Source organism: Musa acuminata, chromosome BXJ3-1 (assembly GCF_036884655.1).
Source record: "Musa acuminata AAA Group cultivar baxijiao chromosome BXJ3-1, Cavendish_Baxijiao_AAA, whole genome shotgun sequence".
Taxonomy (NCBI): domain Eukaryota; kingdom Viridiplantae; phylum Streptophyta; class Magnoliopsida; order Zingiberales; family Musaceae; genus Musa; species Musa acuminata.
The window spans coordinates 43,143,683-43,163,080 of NC_088349.1; the positions used below are offsets into that span (position 1 = coordinate 43,143,683).

The 19,398-nt window shown below is 35.1% G+C and overlaps 1 protein-coding gene across 3 annotated transcripts in view; it reads left to right on the top strand.

Annotated features, from left to right (window-relative positions):
• The window catches only part of LOC135628843 (alpha-N-acetylglucosaminidase-like), a 29,900-nt gene extending 16,306 nt beyond the window's left edge, over window positions 1-13,594 (top strand). Inside the window, exons 5-6 of one of the 3 annotated variants that reach the window (XM_065135777.1) lie at window positions 1,105-1,236; window positions 12,896-13,200. In XM_065135777.1, coding sequence (XP_064991849.1) covers window positions 1,105-1,236; window positions 12,896-12,937 — 174 coding nt within the window. In that variant the 3' untranslated portion in view covers window positions 12,938-13,200. The other 2 variants (XM_065135779.1, XM_065135778.1) reach the window with 2 other exon arrangements.
• Window positions 13,595-19,398: the final 5,804 nt, after the last annotated feature.

The window sequence follows — 19,398 nt, forward strand, 5'->3', positions numbered from 1 at the left end:
AGACAGAGGTCAAAAGGCTCTGATACCAAATGTAAGAAAACTATTGAAGCCAACTTGTGTTTCTAAATCATTATAATAGAAACATAATAAAACTAATACGGAAATAAAATAGCGTACCTTCAGCCATTGTTGTCAAGAATTTCTGCAGAGATTTCTTCTTCAACTTTGGCACTTCTCAACTCAGAACTCTCACTTTAGATGGTGTAGGAAAGTTTTTTTTGCTTCAAAGAAATGATTAAGCCCAGGGACCAAAATCCTCATATATATAGATGTTCTCCCATCAAGAACATTTATCATCACCAATTCATAACATTCAAGAATTAATTCAAATTTGTAACGTTTGGACCATAATGAAGAACTTTAATGATATTAAATATTTAATTTAATAATAACGGTTTCATGTATAAAGAATAAAAAACTGAAATCATTTAAATCATAATTAATAAAGAAATTCATGATAATGAATTATGAATTTTAATAAGAACGGTTACATTATTATTAAATATAATATTTAATAATAACGGTTATAGAGATATCTAAGAGCCTCTTACGCGTTAGGATGATTGAGGGGACACCGGTTTATAAACATGTCCTAAAGATTATTGATTGGAAAGAGAAACTCACAGGTTTAGGAATGATCCTAGAGGATAACATATCTATGGATCTTGTGCTTCAGTTCCTACCAGATTCCTTTTCATAGTTCATAATGAATTTTAATATGAACAAGCTTGAGGTGACTCTCCCGGAGCTCCTCAATATGTTGATGGAGGCATAGAGCACTATCAAGAAAAAGAAGCTAGTTCTCTATACTAGTGAGACCAAAAAGAAAAGAAAAGCATAAAAGTCCCTTAAGAAGGGCAAGGGCAAACCAGGTAAAGCAAAGGTTGCCAAGAAAGACCCGGCAAAGGACAAAGGTCAGTGCTTCCACTACGGAAAAGATAGGCATTGGAAGATGAACTACAAAAGTACCTTGCAGAGAGGGTGAAACAGAAGCTTCGAGAAGCTTTAGATACATTCATGATCTGTCTCTATTTGTCAGACTCTTATGATAACACATGGGTATTAGATACCGATAGTCTTTACCATATTTATAATTCTTTACAGGTTCTGGCAAGGCCTAGGAGACTAGCGAGAGGCGAGATGGACCTCAAGATGGGCAATGGAGCAAAAATTGCTGTAGTAGCTATTGGCGAGGTTGCCCTACATTTGCTTGGTGGAGCTATTATTGCATTGGATGTATGTTATTTTGTTCCTTCTATTATCAAAAATATTATTTCAATTTCATATTTGACAATTAGTGAATATAAATTAGTTTTTGAGAACAATGGTTGTTTAATATTATTAGATGATGAGATCATCACGAGAGAAATATTGCATAATAGTTTATTTATGCTATACACTACTCCACATATCATGAATGTAAGTGTGTCTAAGAGGAAACGAGATGAGGTGAATAGTGCATACCTGTGGCATTGTAGGCTAGGTCACATCCATGAGGGAAGGATTCAAAAGTTGCTAAAAGATGGATATCTAGATCTATTTGACTATGAGTTATATGCAACTTGTGAGCCTTGCCTTCATGGAAAACTAACCAACTCTTCATTTAGTGGAATTGGAGAAAGAGCTACTGAGCTACTAGAACTCATACATAGTGATGTATGTGGACCCATGTCAACTCATGCTATTGGTGGTTACTCCTACTTCATTACCTTTACTAATGATTTCTCAAGGTATGGACATGTGTACTTAATGAAGTACAAGTCCGAGGCCTTTAAGAAATTTAGAGAATATAAGAATGAAGCGGAGAACCAAACTGGAAAGAGTATCAAGAATCTTCGATCAGATCGAGGAGGTGAGTACTTAAGTATAGAGTTTACTTAGTTCCTCAAAGACCATGGGATTCTATCCCAATAGACACCTCCTTATACACCTCAGCTCAATGGTGTATCTGAAAGGAGGAATCGTACATTATTAGACATGGTACGGTCCATGATGAGTTTCGGTGACCTACCCATCTCATTTTGGGGATATGCCCTAGAGACCGTAGCTTACATTTTGAATAGAGTTCCAACTAAGTCAGTAGTGTCTACACCATATGAGATATAGAAAGGGAAGAAGCTCGATCTTAAAGTTGTTAAGATTTGGGGCTACCCTGCCCACGTTAAATACACAACCCCGATAAGTTGGAATCAAGGATGGAGCAGTGCAAGTTCATGGGATAACCTAAGGAAACTTATGGGTATTATTTCTATCATCTTGATGATCAAAAGGTCTTTGTAGCCAAGAGAAATGTGTTTCTTGAGAAGGAACATATTCTTAGTAGAGACAGTGGGAGCATGATAGAGTTGAGCGAGGTTGGAGAACCTAGCTCAAACACCACTCTACAGCCCGAGTATATTCAGGTACATAACACACTAGTTACAACTTTACATAGGTCCGGTAGAGTATCCTATCCTCCTGAGAGATATGTGGGACATATTATATGAGAGGATGTTAAGGATATTGATCCTCAAACCTATGAGGAAGCTATTATGAGTATAAACTCCAGGAAGTGGCAAGAAGCCATGAATTCTGAGATGGATTCCATGTACTCCAACAAGGTTTGGAACCTAGTTGATGCGCCCGAGGGTATTCTATCTATCGGTTGCAAGTGGATCTTCAAGAAAAATATCATAGTAGATGGAAAAATAGAGACCTATAAAGCAAGACTAGTTGCTAAGGGGTATTGTCAAAGGCAAGGTGTTGACTATTACGAAACCTTCTCACCTCATGCTAAAATCTGAATTCTATTGGCTATTGCAGCATACTATAATTATAAGATCTGACAGATGAACGTAAAAATCGTATTCCTCAATAGCAACCTCAAGGAGGAGGTATATATGATACAGCCCAAGGGATTCGTGTCCAAGGACTACCCAGATAAGGTGTGCAGGTTGCTTAGATCCATTTATGGACTAAAGCAAGCTTCCCGAAGTTATAACATAAGGTATGATGAGGTAATTAGATCTTATGACTTCGTTAAGAACGAAAATGAGCCTTGTGTATATAGGAAGGTAAGTGAGAGCACTATCACCTTCTTGGTGTTATATGTGGATGACATCCTGATCATTGGGAATGATGTAGGAATGCTATCCATAGTAAAGGCTTGGTTATCTAGATACTTCTCCATAAAGGACTTAGGGGAAGCATCTTATATCTTGGGGATTCAGATCTATAGAGATAAATCCAAGAGGATGCTTGGCTTGTCCTAGTCCAGGTACATAGACATTATTGTCAAAAGATTTGGCATGAAAAATTCCAAGAGAGATCTCATACCGATGAGACATAGGATATCGCTTTCTAGGAGTATATCCCCAAAGACTCCTGAAGAAAGGGAGAACATGGATATGATACTCTATGCCTCAACAATAGGGTCTATTATGTATGTCATGCTATGTACCAGGCCTAATATAGCGCATGCTCTAATATGTATGCGATTTTTTCCATTGTGAGAACGATTCTCAGGTTACGAAACCAATCCGTATAATTTAGACCAGTGAGGCGATTGACATCAAGTATGCCACATAAGGGATTTGAAAGTAACATGTTTCTAACAAACAAAAGATATAGCAGAAATAAATAACATGTAGATTTTGCATAAAAGTAAACAATCAAGATATGGACTTCTATCTTAATCTACTCCTACTATTTTTCTCACGAAACACACAACACTCTCTAGTATGTGAATTGGAGACCCCTAGCGGATCTCTAATGGAGATCGAGATCCAATTAGCATCTTGGTGTAACCTCGAGAGATTCGACTAATCACACTAAGCCCAAAAAGGTAGGCAACTCTTGTCGATCACAACTCTTTGTGATTCCCATCCTATTCGGCCTCTGAATCATCATGGCCTCGAGGGACTTAACCAATCATGATGTTCGGTTAAGTCATCACTATTGTTATAAGATGAGATTGATTCGATGATATACTCTCGAGAGATTTGACCAAGCATACCACATCCTTAGATCACCGATGACATCTCTAGATTATAGGCAAGATCTTAAATCGCAATATAGGTGGTGTTAGGACTGAAAACAACACTAAGAGGGGGGTTGAATTAGTGCTTTCATAAAAATATCAGTTTGAAAACTTTCGTTCGATAAAAACAAATATTGAAAGTGTGTTTGACTTAGAATAAGTGTAATAAGCAATTAAATCAGAAAGCAATCTCAATAAAGAGCAGAAAGTAAATGTAAACTAAGTTTATAGTGGATCGGTCATTGTGACCTACGTCCACTCTCAATTGCTCTTCCGTCAAGGTCACTAGCATTCACTGACAATCTTTTTTTAATGGGTGAAGACCAACTACCCTCTTATAACTCTTTCTCTTTTTTCACGGGCTCAAGAAAGAACCTTCACACCTCTCTTTTACAATGGACCTCAATCCTCCCTTAGAAAACTTCTAACTCTAAGAGGAAGAGACTCTAAACTTTAGAGAGATTGTAACTTTTTTTCCTTAAGTATTCTTTCCCCTTTCTACTCTTATTCTTACTTACCCAAGTAGGAATTAGTGGGGTATTTATAGACCTAAATGGCTTCAAAAAATGGAACCAAATTCAAATCCCTAGGATTTCGGGGTACTGGTGGTACCACCACTTGTGCTGGGCGGTACCACCACCTGCAACACTGATACTAAGTAGTACCAACGCCCAACACTAGTGGTATACTGCCGCCTTACACTAGCGGTACCACCATCAGATCTTCGAAAAGAAGTACATTTTGTACTTTTCTAGCTTATAGGCGATTCCACCACTTGACCCAACTTTGGGTCATTGAATGGACCTCCTAATAGGCCAAACTCAGCCCCAATTAAGGCTCAATGGCCTTCTCATTGAGTTAGCATGATTACACCCAAAACTAACTCAATTAAGACCTGACTATGACTAATTAAGACACATGATTACAAGACTAGAATTATATGTTGTCTAACATATCATTGGCTCATCTGACGCTTCGTTCGATCCTTCAGCACATCATCATTTTCTTCGGTGTATTGCCCAACCATCGACATGTTGACCTCTCACAACATCCGATTTTTTTAGTGCAATATCCGATCCTTCTAGCCCGATGCCTGAACTCATGGCACAAAGTCCTTCCAGCACATCGACCAGTCCTCCGGCCCAATGTTTGATTTTTCCTGCTTCAATCAATTTGTCTTTCTGTGATTGAAGTTAGTCCTACATTACTCAAATACTAATTAGATCATAACTTCATCAATTAATTTCATCATCAAAATCTGAATTCAAAGAGTGAGCCTCGAGGGACTTGACCAACTCAACGTTCGTTGAGAATCGATTTCTCCCTATAACGATGGAAGGCCATGTGGGTCAATCTAATTGCCTCGTGCTTACCAACTGAATAGTATCGTGAGAGGAGATTTTGATTCAATCTCTTAATATGATGTCACATGCATACGTATTATATATATATATATATATATATATATATATATATATATATATATATATATATATATATATATATATATATATATATATATATATATATATATATATATATATATATATATACATCGCATGAGTAATCACACTAGATGATCATGGACCACAACCTAATATGATCAAGCCCAAGCCAATGGGCTCGATCACTCACATAAAGATCTATGTGTGCATTGGTGCATCTCCATGCCTTGTGATCATCCATCTCATACTCATCGATTCTACCGGTATCTGTACACATCTCCATGTGTCGCGATTGTCCGTCTCGACCTCGTGGGTCCCGTTGTCACCTACACGCTCCTACCGTGTCTCCTCATGCAATTACAACATAATCCAAGCATGGAAGCCCAATAATAAAGAGAAAAAATAGAGGCTTGCAAACCTAAATAATAATAATAATCACATCACGTATACACATACATTACATCACACGGTCCATGATCATCCGTTCACATCATACATCATATGTATACATCATAGGACTACTAGATAATAATAATAATAATAATAATAATAATAATAATAATAATAATATTATTATTATTATTATTATTATTATTATTATTATTATTATTTTATATATTTTTGGGGTATCCTACCTAAGGGTGCCTCATGCGGTTAGGAAACCCTAACCGCTAGGATTACCCCTACGACTAGGAATCCCTGTCCATATGATAGCCTTGGGAAGCTAAGGAACACTAGCCCCCAAGGTCTCCTCTATAGCCAAGAAACCCTAGTTGCAAGGTGTCCATGGGTGATTAGAAAACCCTGGCCACTTGCTTGCCCCATGTGGCTAAAAACCCCTAGCTATAGGTGACCCAAATCGCAGGGCAGCAATAGTTGCTGCCCTTTTTCCTCTATTATGTGATAATAATATTGGCGATAAAACATTAATCTAAAGTACCTTTAAACAGAGAGTAGAGGCATTGTCCAGATTTGAGAACTAACAAAAATTACAGCAATCGTGTATAAAACAATTCTACATGATTCATTAACACACGTAGTTTAAAAATTAATCATCACACGAATCAACCTGGCTTTCATACTATTATTGGAAAATCTGATCAGAGCATCACATGCACAATGAAAGAATAGAAAATAAAAAATACATATTTTCCAAAAAAAGTATCAAGTGAGATTTGTTACCTAGGGAGATCGTATATCCCTGAAAAATCTCATATCTATAGGAGTAGATAAAGGAGGTCAACTGTCCTCCTCTCTAGTAGTGATCCATAAGGTAGATGTGGTGAAGACACTCCTCAAATCATCGTATAGTCTTCCTCTCCACACGCAGCACATGATCAAGAAGGAGCAAACCCTTCTTACTGTCCACACGCCCTCAATTGGGGTCGTTGGCTTAGGAGAAGAGGAGAGGGAGGAGAATAGGGGGGACAGCCTAGAGGTGACTAGCCTATACCACCTTTTGGCCCTTTCTATTTATAAAGATTTCTGCCACTTTACCCTAATGGATCATGCCCTATTGGGTATTGGATCTTTATCTAATTACCTAAGCCAATTAGTGGATCTCTACCCAATAATCTCTCATTAGCTCTTATTGGTTCTTATTCATAGGATCCAATAATTCATTGGCTTATTGGATATCCAATAAGATAGGAGCTCCAATAGATATCTCATATCTGAACCTCTACTCGTCACACCACCTACCATATGTGTGTGACCCTCTAGGCCCAATATCGAATTGGTTATGAGTCGTACCTATCAAAACTCCTTCTAACTCAATGTATTATTATCTCTATAATAATTCACTCGACTCATCGACTACGGACGTACTATGCCACTACGGGGTAGTCCCCAAATGATATAGAGTAATTCAATCTATTGGACCTATCTATCCTTGGTTATCATGTATTTATAATCTCTCATCTATCTAATATCTCAAATATCATACATTGGGCATGGTGCTATAAGGCCCACATGGAATCTACTCAAGTCTCGCTCTAATCTAATTCTCCTAGAGAACTCTTTCTCTCTCAATTCGAATGACCTTGGCTAGGGATTTGTCAAAGTAAGAACATATAGGATATTCCTCTCATGACATCGGGAGCAAATGATTCTCTATCGAGACTTAATTGCCCTCATAAAGTTGGCTACCACTCTTAATGACTAGTTGTGTTAGATGTAGAACTTCTAGACTTATAAGTCTGGTATCAAAGAGTGGAGCACTCATACAGGATATCCATGGTGTCTCAAGTCTAAGGAGCAGACACAATTGGAATCATGAAATTACTGTATGACAATAAGGTATCATCAACCATCCAATATTCTATGAGTGGATCAATCAGTAAACTCATTCTCCAATGAGCACCTGCACTATATCCCTAGTGTCCCCAAATGAGTAGCTATGAGACCAACCATCTCCATCATATGAACGGGTATATAGCACACTAGTCTGTTCGATTATTTTGATATCCCTCTCGAGTAATCTATGATCGAGATTATTTAGGGTATGTGTTTAAAGGCGAATCAGTCTCATTATCGTGATCTCATCATGATCTGATTCTTATTGTATAGATCCATGGACATCACAATATATGTAACATGCAACAGAAAGTGAGAAAATATTAATAAATAATAATAAGCAAAAAGATAGTGTATTGTATCACACATGACATCACTCATGTGATTGGTTTACAAGGCACCTATGACTAACACTCCTAGTACTGGTCTCCACGCAAATATCTCCAATACCCACAATCTTATATATATCACTATTTTTCATTTTAACATTGTCAAAATTATCAGTAGTGTAAGATCTGAAGAAATCACCTTAAGAAGTAATATGGACTGAAGCACCAGAGTTAATTACCTAATTACTATCCTGAGCTACAAGATTGACACATTCGTCATCACAAACAATAATGATATCACATTTAGCAATAAATGTAGTTGTCTCTTTTTTATTTTTCTTCCTTTCATTCTATTCTCGCTTCCAAAACCTACCCTCTTTCTTTATGTGACCTGGCGTATTGTAGTGGAAACACTTGATATCTCTTCTAGACTTAGATCTTCCTCTATAATCATATGGATTTTTATTATGAGTTCTTTTACGTCTTTCTTATTTTTCAATAACAAGTGCATTAGAAGAAGATTCTCCTTGTTCTTTCCTTCTGGCATCTTCATTTAGCAAACTATTTTTAACTATGTTTATAGTTATAGTCTCCTCTGGCATGGAGTTAGAAATTGTCACCATATAGGTTTCTCAACTTTTTGATAAATAGCTAAAAAGTAATAATCCTTGCATATCATCATCTATATTCATTTTCATAGTAACCAGCTTATTTGCAAGACTTTGAAACGAGCTTATGTGCTCAACAATGTTACTACCATCTTTATATTTTAAATTGATAAGCTTTTGAGGAGAGAAATTTTATTTCTCGGTGCCTTTTTCACAAAGATATTTTCTAACATTTATCAAATAACATTAGCTTTGATTTTATCAAAAATATGCTCTTGCAAATTTATATCCATCCATCTTCTAATATAGGCAATAGCTTTTCTATGTTGAATCTCTCATTTCCCATCTTTCAATGCAAAATTTTTTCTTTAATTTTGATAGGATTATACAAATCTTTACAATATAGCAAATCTTCCATCATAGACCTCAAAGTGGAATATGTTACCCAAAACAAATATTAACCAAAGCAACATAAATAGTAGAATAATGAATCAATCATAAAGTGAGACACTAAATTTTTACGTGAAAAGCCCAATGCGGGAGAAATCACAAGACCGTAGTCCACTTCAAATCTCCACTGTCACCAATAATGATAATAGGTTTACAATAAGTATTCTCTAAAATAACTAGAGGATCATAATAACATCAAGAATACAGATCTTGGCTCAATAATAATATATCATCATTGCCATATATGAATTTCATCAAAGGAAAGGTTTAAGTCTCACCAAGTGAGTATATCAAAAAAGCACTTCGGAGAGGACAAATCGTAGATTAGCACCATTAGGATTGTAGAGTTTATTGTAAGGATTCTCTATATAAGCTAAAGTCGATGAAATTTAATCACTTGATCAAATGCCTCAAAACCAAGCTTTCTCTCTCCTCTAACTTTCTTTTGTTTATTAAGTAGATCTTTTTCCGTTGGCCCACCTCTTATGCCATCCACGACCTTACTTTTTTTCTTTTTTAATAACTGATTAGATTTAGGCTCAATGCTCCTATTGTCCGGTTCAAGCCCGGGTTAGATCTAATAATATTTTAATTATCTAAGTTGGGAGTTTATTCGAAGTAAACTGAGAAACTTCTTCTAAATTGATCCCAAGTTAATTTCTATTAACATCGAATAAATTAGACTCCAATTATGCCCAACCTTGTAAAATTAGGTCAAGATATTTTCAACAATACTCCTCTGCTTAAGTTAGTAGACGATTTAGAGGATTCAACTAGCATTATAAGAGAAAAGATTATGTAAAATGTGAGATGTCTATTATCTAATATTGAAATATTGGTCACTTAGATACTAGAATATCAACTACCCGAGGATCCAGCGCTGAGATGATGCCAACCATATTAGTATTTCTCTTTCACCATTAAATCACCTCTTCAACTGGTCCGTTTGCAAAGAGAATCACTCTAGAGGTTTCACGTTTAACAGCTATGACAAGCCTTAATGGTAACTAATAGTCAAATAACCTACTAAACTGCTACTAATAGCATCAAAATTAAAAGGAGGGCATACTACATACCTGGACATGTCTCAGTTGCAGATGACACTGTAAACTTAGATTCTTACTTGTGATAAAAGGGAAAGGAAAAACTGAGTTAACTTTATCAAATCATATTTCAAACAAGAAAATATAAATTTCAACTCCACCAGAACATAGTCGGTATTAAAGTACATTTTACTTCTTTTGCTTAAGCTCCAAAGTAAGCACCAAAAAGAAAGAAATAGGACAATAAAGTGTTTGAATTTCTAATTTTGATGATAAAATCAATTGATAGAGTTAATGATCTAATCTAAGTTTTGAATGATGCAGGACTAGCTTCAATCATGAAGAGATAATTAAAATAAAAAAAATCAATGTTGGGCTAGAGTGGAACATGTTAGAAGATTGGACGTCGAGTCGGATGATCAATCAACGTATTGGCAGAAGGCTTCATACCATGAGTTCAGGTAATGGGCCAAGAAGATTGGACATTGCGCCAAGGAGATCGGATGTTGCGAGAAGGTAACATGCCGATTGGGTAATACATCGAAGGAGAAGATGATGCGTCGAAGGGTCAGACGAAGCATCGAATGAACCAATGACATGTTGGACAACATGTGATTAATGCTTTGTAATAAGTCTAGAGCACAGTAGTTTTAGTTCTAATTAGGTTGGTTTAGAATGTAATTAGGCCTACTCAATTAGGGGCCCATTGGGCCTGAGTTGAGATTATTTTGGGCCAAGTAGAAGACTCATTCGGTCACCCAAGGTTAGATAGAACCACCCATGAGCTGAAAAAGTTAAAAGCACACTTTTCCATGCTATCAAATATGGTACCGCCCAATGCAGGTATTGGTACCACTCGTGTTTTCGGGGATTTGAATTTTGGTTCCAAGTTTTGAAGTCATTTTGGGTCTATAAATACCCCACAAATTTTTGCTATGAATACACATGAAAATAGAGCAAAAACTTTGTGATTCCAAGATTGTAAAACTCTTTTAAGTATAGAGTCCTTCCTCTAAGAGCTTAGTAATAATCCTAAGAGAGGTGTTTGAGGGAACACTTATAAAAAAAGGGTGTAAATGTTCTCTCCTGAACTTGAATAAAGGAGAAAGAGTGTAAGGGTAATTAATATTCACCCATTGGAAAGAAGATCGATAGTGGAAGCTGGTGGCCTCGAGTGAAGCGAAATCGAGGGTGGAGGTAGGTCACGACGACCGAACCACTATGAATTGGTTTGCATTTCTGTTTTACTATTTACCTTTATTGCAAACTGCTTTACTTTCTCATTACTTTAGTTGTACACTCTTATGAACATTTTTAAAGTTGAACACTCCTTGATACGGTTTATCGTACGAAGATTTCTAATTCGACGTAATTTTTACATATGCACTAATTCACCCCCCCCCCCCTCTTAGTGCCGACTTGATCCTAACAGTTGTTATCAGAGCCACATTTTTTCTCGTTTGGTTTAACACCTAAGAGTAATGGCTCTTTTCGGCTTACAAGATGTTCACTCTATCATTCATTCTCCTATGTTTAATGGGATAGACCACACTTATTGAAAAACTCGGATGAGAGTTTTCTTGCCTTCATTGAACCTCAATTTATAAAATATTATTGAAAATAATTTTTAAAAATTTTCTAAACCAATGAACGAATGAAATGATTTGGAGAAGAATATTTTTTCTTTAAATACTAGAGCTATGAACGCTGTATTTTGTGCTTTGGATAAAAATAAGTTTAATTGTATTTATTTATGCAAAACTACACATAAGATTCGGCATACACTAGAAGTAACTCATGAAGGTATGAATAGAGTAAAAGAGCCTATAATAAATCTTTTGATGCATGATTTTGAGGTATTTCGAATGAAGCCAAGCGAAATTTTTGTTGACATGTACACCTGGTTTACGGATGTCATCAATAGTTTAAAAGTACTTAGTAAAAGTTTTTTTAACTTTGAACTTTTAAACAAAATTTTACAATATCTTCTTAAAAATTGGGATCTTAAAGTAATGACTATTTAAGAAGTAAAGGATTTGAACTATTTTTCACTTGATAAATTTATCGGGTCTTTAATGACTTATGAAATGACTTGTATCGAACATAATGTACTTGATAACAACCTTCGAAAGAATAAGCAGGATTTGGCACTTCGAACAATAGAAGACTACTTGAGTGATAAATCAAGTGATGATGATGATGACATAAAACTCCTCACTATAAAATTTAAAAAGTTCATGAAATAAGAATCAAATAATAAAAATAAACTTAAAAAGAACACAACTACTTGCTACGAATGCAAGAAACTGGGGTACTCTAAAGATGAGTATATAAAACTGAAGAAGAAGTTGTCAAAGAAGAAAAAAGCACTCAAGGACGAATCGAGCACGTCCGAAGACGATGAGCAAACCTTTGGATCGACTTTCCATTCAAGCTTTTCCCATGCAAAACCTTTTCTCCACCGAGAACCCTAATCCAAAAAAAGGCGAGGTAGATTAAGTGCCTAAATTCCCACAAAACATATCATTGCCTTCATCATTAGCTTGGGGTTTAGGCCTCAACTCAGATCTTTGAATCAAAGATCAGTGCTCACCTTTTCAACTTTTCTAACACCCTTTTCATGTCCATAAAGCAACCATGTTCAGCATCCATCATCATCCCTCCATCATTTACTCTTACCTTTGATATGCGTTTTTTTGCACCTCAGGTGGTCTTTCCCGTGCGTCCTAATCCAAGATTACGTAGATAATATGGTTCATGATTACTTTTGTGAATTAAGATGGCATCAGAGCAGCAGCTTCAACACCAATACCCTTAGGCATATAAATGGAAGTTGAAGAAATCATAGAAGCTATGATTGAGAGAGCCCAAGGATTCTGCAAGTGATGAAGATTTCGAGCTGCTTGATGCTAATTTCTTTTCCTTGGGTTGCTCGCCGCCTAGGTTTAGTTCAGTCCTTTACTTTGTAAAAATTTTGGCACTTGAAACAATCTCTTTGATCCTGACAATGCATGGCAGACGGCAACATGCCCTCGGGCGTGCCCTTGAGAAGACCACCAACGATGTTGGCAAGCACATGATGGAGAACAAAAAGGCATGCCAAGCTACAGTCGCTGCTTCGACAGCAGGTTTTGTCGACCATCCCTTCTCTCACTGCACGGCGAACAAACTTTACGTCATGCAAAGAGAATGTATGAATGAACAAAACGTTGAGGTTGATGGGTGTGACAATCTAGGCCATGGGCGTTATCAGTTGGTCCAACTTTATGTGCCCTTTCATTCCCTGAAACAAGGGGGAGAAAGTTCTGTTGCTTTGAAACGAAAGGAGCCTTTCGTGCAAGACCGGGATTTGTTTTGCACCACTTGGGGATTTCTGTTTTGCGTTTGACCATTATCTTTTTCGTCTTGCTTTGCTCCAAGTTCTGGAAACTTTGTGCTTGCTTTGGTGCACCGGCGCCTGTTTGACCATCGTTTTGCTTGTTTCACTGGCTTTCCTTGGGGTCAAAATACATTGATGAGCTGTGACATGAGTTTGTTTCGGTATGTCTTATATATATATATATATATATATATATATATATATATATATATATATATATATATATATATATATATATATATCCATAGGTCGGCCGGCAATTGTTGACGAAGGAAATGGAGGAGGCAATAATCAGTGGGCAATGGAGAAGAGTGGGCTGTGGAGTTATCTGCTGATTTAAATAACAGGCAACTTGTTCTTGTTGGTAATGCCTTCAAGAAGGGGGTAATTGGCATCTTGTTCTTGTTGGTGCACAGGCCCTTGTTTTGACTCAAGGGTGGATGGAGTTATCTGCTCCTGATTGAGATGGTTTAGGAAGTTTAGGTATCTAAACTCAATTGGCATCTTTCTCAAGAGGTTGGATTTATCTCGACCCTTTTGTTTGAGTACATGACTAATTCTAAGAAATTATCTATAATCCTTTTCGTATATTTAAAAGAGACTCTTCACCACCCGATTCGAACTTGACTCCGGTATTCTTACTTTATATTTTCTGGTTATCGTAATTAATCTTGCACACTTAACTCAATAATATGGATTAGATCAATTAATCCATCAATTGATTTTATCATCAAAATCCGAGATTCAACAGTAAAAACTAGCCCATACAGAACCATCGCCCTCGCCCTCGCGTTGACTCTGGAGTGGATGAAGTTCTCTGCAAGAGAGGATATCAAAACCTGCCCATACGGAGCCCTTGTGTTGACTCGGGAGTGGATGGAGTTATCTGCATAATCCTGATTGAAATGGTTTACGAAGTTTAGGTATCTAAACTCAATTGGCATCTTTCTCAAGAGGCTGGATTTATCTTGACCCTTTTGTTTGAGTATATGGCTAATTCTTCCACGTAAGAAATTGTCTATAATCCTTTTCGTATACTTAAAAGAGACTCTTCACCTGACCCGATTCAAGTCCCAGAAGACTGAGCCTCCATGGGCTCGATCTGAGCTGGGCTTGTCCAAATCCATATCCGACCCAAGCTGGGCCGGTCCAATTCGGACCTGCTGTTTTTCTTTTCTTCTTTTTTGTCACAGAATAATAATTACTTGAAATACTATAATCCAAAAATTAGATGTATGAATTTTAAATTATTAAATCAAGATTGCATCTCATACCGGATAATTTACTGACACCATCTAACTCTGAAAACAAACCAAATTTAATAAGATTGATTATTTTGGATTCCATCTTAAATTTATTTTCTTGTTTTTATAAATCCAAAATTAGTAGAAAATTACAACATTATTAAATCATGATTCCATACCATAATTTCATGAATATCTTATATGATGCCTTCATAAAATTGTAAAATTGTATCAAAATTTTTGAAACAACTAATATGATATCATCTAAAAGAAAAAATAATTAAATACAAAATTAATAATTATTAAATACAGATAACTTATATCTAGACCTAGCTGCCCTTTCTCCTCCAAGCTCCCAAAACCCAAGCCAATTTGTGCAAGGAAAGGGTGTGTGAGTCAGAGTTTATGGTCTTAGAAGAATTTTTCCCCAACATCATCCCAGAACATGGATGATCTACATTTCCTTCCATACAAGGCTTCAATTGGTGCCATCTAGATACCAGAATAAAAATTATTATTATAAATAAATTTACTAAATGCAAATGTCCCTCATAACCCCTTAAGAGATCCTTTAATATGACAAATTCCTTCGTATTGTCTATTGTAGGTCATACCAAACTTGAGTTGTGTATCCTAAGTTTTACTATTCTAAAACCTTAATATGAACCTTGGATCTTAATTTAATATGATCTTGATAGACACTTCATAACATAGCACAATCTTTCTATCATATAATTTGACTAAAATATCTAATGAGTAGGTTTTAATAATCAAAAGAATAAGGGTTGATTTCATGAGACAGTTCATCATCATCATATTTTATTATATCTGTTTAGTATTTTGAGCAATCTGGGCAAAAAGTCCATTATTATATGCTCCCATTTCTACTCTAGAATAGACATTCCCTATAATTTTTAACTTGCACTTGGTGCTCTATATTAACTTATTGGCAAATTAAACATTTAGAAATATACTTAGTTATAACCCATACCACTAATAGTTCTAACATAAATCTCTTTATATCTTGGTACTTCTATGATGCAAAATAAATCTATTACTTGTGTGACTCATCATATTTTATAATTTTATCATATAGCTCTTTAGAACATATAGTCAATTCTTCAATTTAATAGAGTCATTATCCATTTGTTGAAACTTTGGTCTTTCTTTTTGGATAATTTCCTTGGCTATTGTTTGTAGGAATGGATCATCTTCTTTGTTTCTCTCCACAAAAGATGATTGTGCCATAAGAGTAGCCAGAAATTTTTTTTATGCCTAATCCAATATTTATTTATACTCCTATGTCCAATAGACTTGATAATAAGGAAGTCCTTTGGACACAAAGATGAGCTACAAACTAGCTAATTTTTTACTTAAAACATCAACCACTAAATTTGCTTTTCCAAGATTATAGTTAGTACTAAGGACATAGTCTTTAAGAAAAATCATCCATCTCCTCTGTCTCATGTCTAATTTCATCTATTTTTATATATATTTGAGGCTTTTATGATAAATATATACTTCATATGTCTACTCATAAAGATAATATCTTTCAATTTTTAGAACAAAATAAATTGTAGCTAATTCAATATCATGTGTGGGATCATATTTTTCATGATTTTTGTGTTCTCCAGATACATAAGCCATGAACTTCTCTATCTGCATTAGCACACACCCAAATTCCTACATTGAAGCATTACTACAAACTATGAAGCTATCTGTCCCTGCTATAAACAGAAGCTATTTCTACCTGAAGGAATAAGTCCTCATCATATAAGCATATACTAAAATATGAGCACTCATCATCTTTTCCGAAAAACTTTGCTCGTCATTCAAATTTAATATTCTTTCATGTTAATCTGGTCAGATAAATAACTATCCTTAAGAAGTTTCTAATAAATATTTTATAGTATTTAACCAATCTAGTTGAGTTCGAGTCAGACTCTAATTTGGCTCAAGTAGAGTTGATTCAAATGTCCTAACTTGGTTAGGACTCCATCCCTTCATTTAAAAAACAAGTGATGCATAATCTTCTTCAAGGCATCCAAGTTGTACCCTCCTAAAAGACATCCGAAGACTTTAAATCATCATCATCAAGAAGCTAGCCTCCTTAGGGTTTAGTCAGTCCTAGGAAAAGTCATAGCTACAAACAAGAAGAGAAGAGGGAAAAGAGAGGAAGAAGTCGGCATTCCAACAATCCTTCGTCCATCAGCCTTTCGTGGCCCGTGCTGAAATAAAATTTGACATCAAAGAGAGTACTCTTCAAGCAACAACTGTTGATTGAGTTCCAGCAGCAATTTTCTGAAGTCAGTTGACCTAGAACTTCAGTTCGAACTAAGAGAAAAGGTAAGGAAGAGAAGGAGGTACTACTATTCTTGTTTCATCAATAGCCGACCACCTTCTTACCTTTCAACTAGCAACTGAAGTCCTCTTCTTCATTGACTTATTCTTGTAAATATAAATCTATAATATGTTACATATAATATAAAAAAATTTTATATCAAGATTGAAATCAAATAATAATAGATTAAATTTAAGATGTGTATCTTTCGATGTTATCTAGAAAGAACTTTATCAAATCTGTAAGAACACCATCTTCAGATCTAAAAACTACTATCGATCTGTTAGGAGAACTAGACTCTCTTTCTCCTCTCCTCCTATCTTTTTATAGTACTACTTAGATTGATATAGATTAGGGACATGAAGGATTAGAGAGGAACTGTATCTCTCAATGATTATCACGTATTCATGTCCCATGTTTGTGTCTACATTCATCACATCAACACACTGTGTAACCATGCATAGTATCATATTTAGTCTCTAGGAGGTCCTATCTATGTATAAGCGAGAGCAGAAGGTCCAGAATAAGTAATTAAAAGAATTTCTCTAATAGCATCTCCTAAGAAATCCTATCTTAATATGGACTTTCTTTCTATTAGTTATAACTTTTATCAGAATCCAATCAGTCTAAAATATATATTATCAATTAAATAGGGCCACATAATCTAACATTCTCCTACTTAGCCCATTAATTGGTAAGATAAAAAAAAAATCAAAATCAAAATAAACAAAACAAAATTTGTTTGAAAATAATTTTACCTAATTGGATTATGAAAATTTTAAAAAACAATTATATATATGACCATAAATGTTTAAAAAAAAGCCAATAAGTCCAATAAGTATAATAATACTATATTACATCAAATTATTAATGTGAGTCATAGTAGTTGTATATTATCAATGTCATACTCCTTTCTAGGTTTCATAATATTGTTAGTCTTTCCTAATATAATTCATAATGACCCATATAATTTATTTTGTAAAGATAATCCTATTATTACATTCAATCAAAATATGTATAAACATAAATATAAACATAATAGCAGAAATAAATAACTTTAGTTAAGAAAAAATATCAATAATAGTATCCACCTAAACATACATCACCATATTTTTTATGGCTTGCTCACAAGCCTCATTTTAAAAATATGTTCTTTAAATATTTTAGACTGTAAGACTTTAGTAAATGGACCAGCAATCATCTTGGTGGTACTCAGGTTCTCAATTGACGCTTGTTGTTTCTAGACTCTTTCTCTAACCACCAAGAACTTTATCTTAATATGCTTAGAACCACTAGAGTACTTGTCATTCTTAGAGAAGAAAACTACTACGGTATTATCACAAAATATCTTCAACTGCTTGACAATTGAGTCGATCACACTAAGTCCTGAGATGAAATTTCATAACCATAAAACTTGATTTGTGACCTCAAAGTATGTCTTTAATTCAGTTTTCATTGTTGATGATATAATAAGTGATTGCTTTATACTTTTTTAAGAAATTGTCCCTCCAGCCAACATAAATATAAATCTTAAATTATACTTCCTACTATTGAGACAATTTACAAAATTAATATCTAAATATCCTGTTATTTCAAACTGATCTGATCTCATATATGTGAGCATATAATCTTTCGTCCCTTGCAGATATTAATTATTTTCTTTGCATCTTTCCAATATTTTTTTCCTAGGTTGCTTTGATATATATCCGGCATTGCAACTATAAAACTGATATATGGTCTTGTACAAGTTTGAGCATATAATAGACTTTCAACTACATATGCATATGAAATATCTTTCATTTGATTCCTTTCTAAGTTATTTTTTGGATACTGGTTTTGATTGAATTTTTCACCTCTAGTAATAGGTGCTAATCATAAGTGTCATACAAGCCAATCACATAAGTAAAGGCACATGTGACATGACACGTAGTCTTTTTGCTTATTATTATTATTATGACATTTCTCACTTTATATTGCTTGATGCATAAATATATTATGATGTCCATGGATCTTTACAATAGAAATTGGATCATGACGAGATCACGATAATGAGATCGATTTACCTTTAAACATATATCCTAAATAATCCTGGTTATAGGTTACTTGAGATGGACATCGAGATAACTGGACAAATTGGTGTGTTGTATACCCGTCCATATAATGGAGGTGGTTGGTCTCATAGTTGCTCGTGTGGGACACTAGGGTTACAGTGAGTACTTGTACTATAGTTATAGTACTCACGGAAT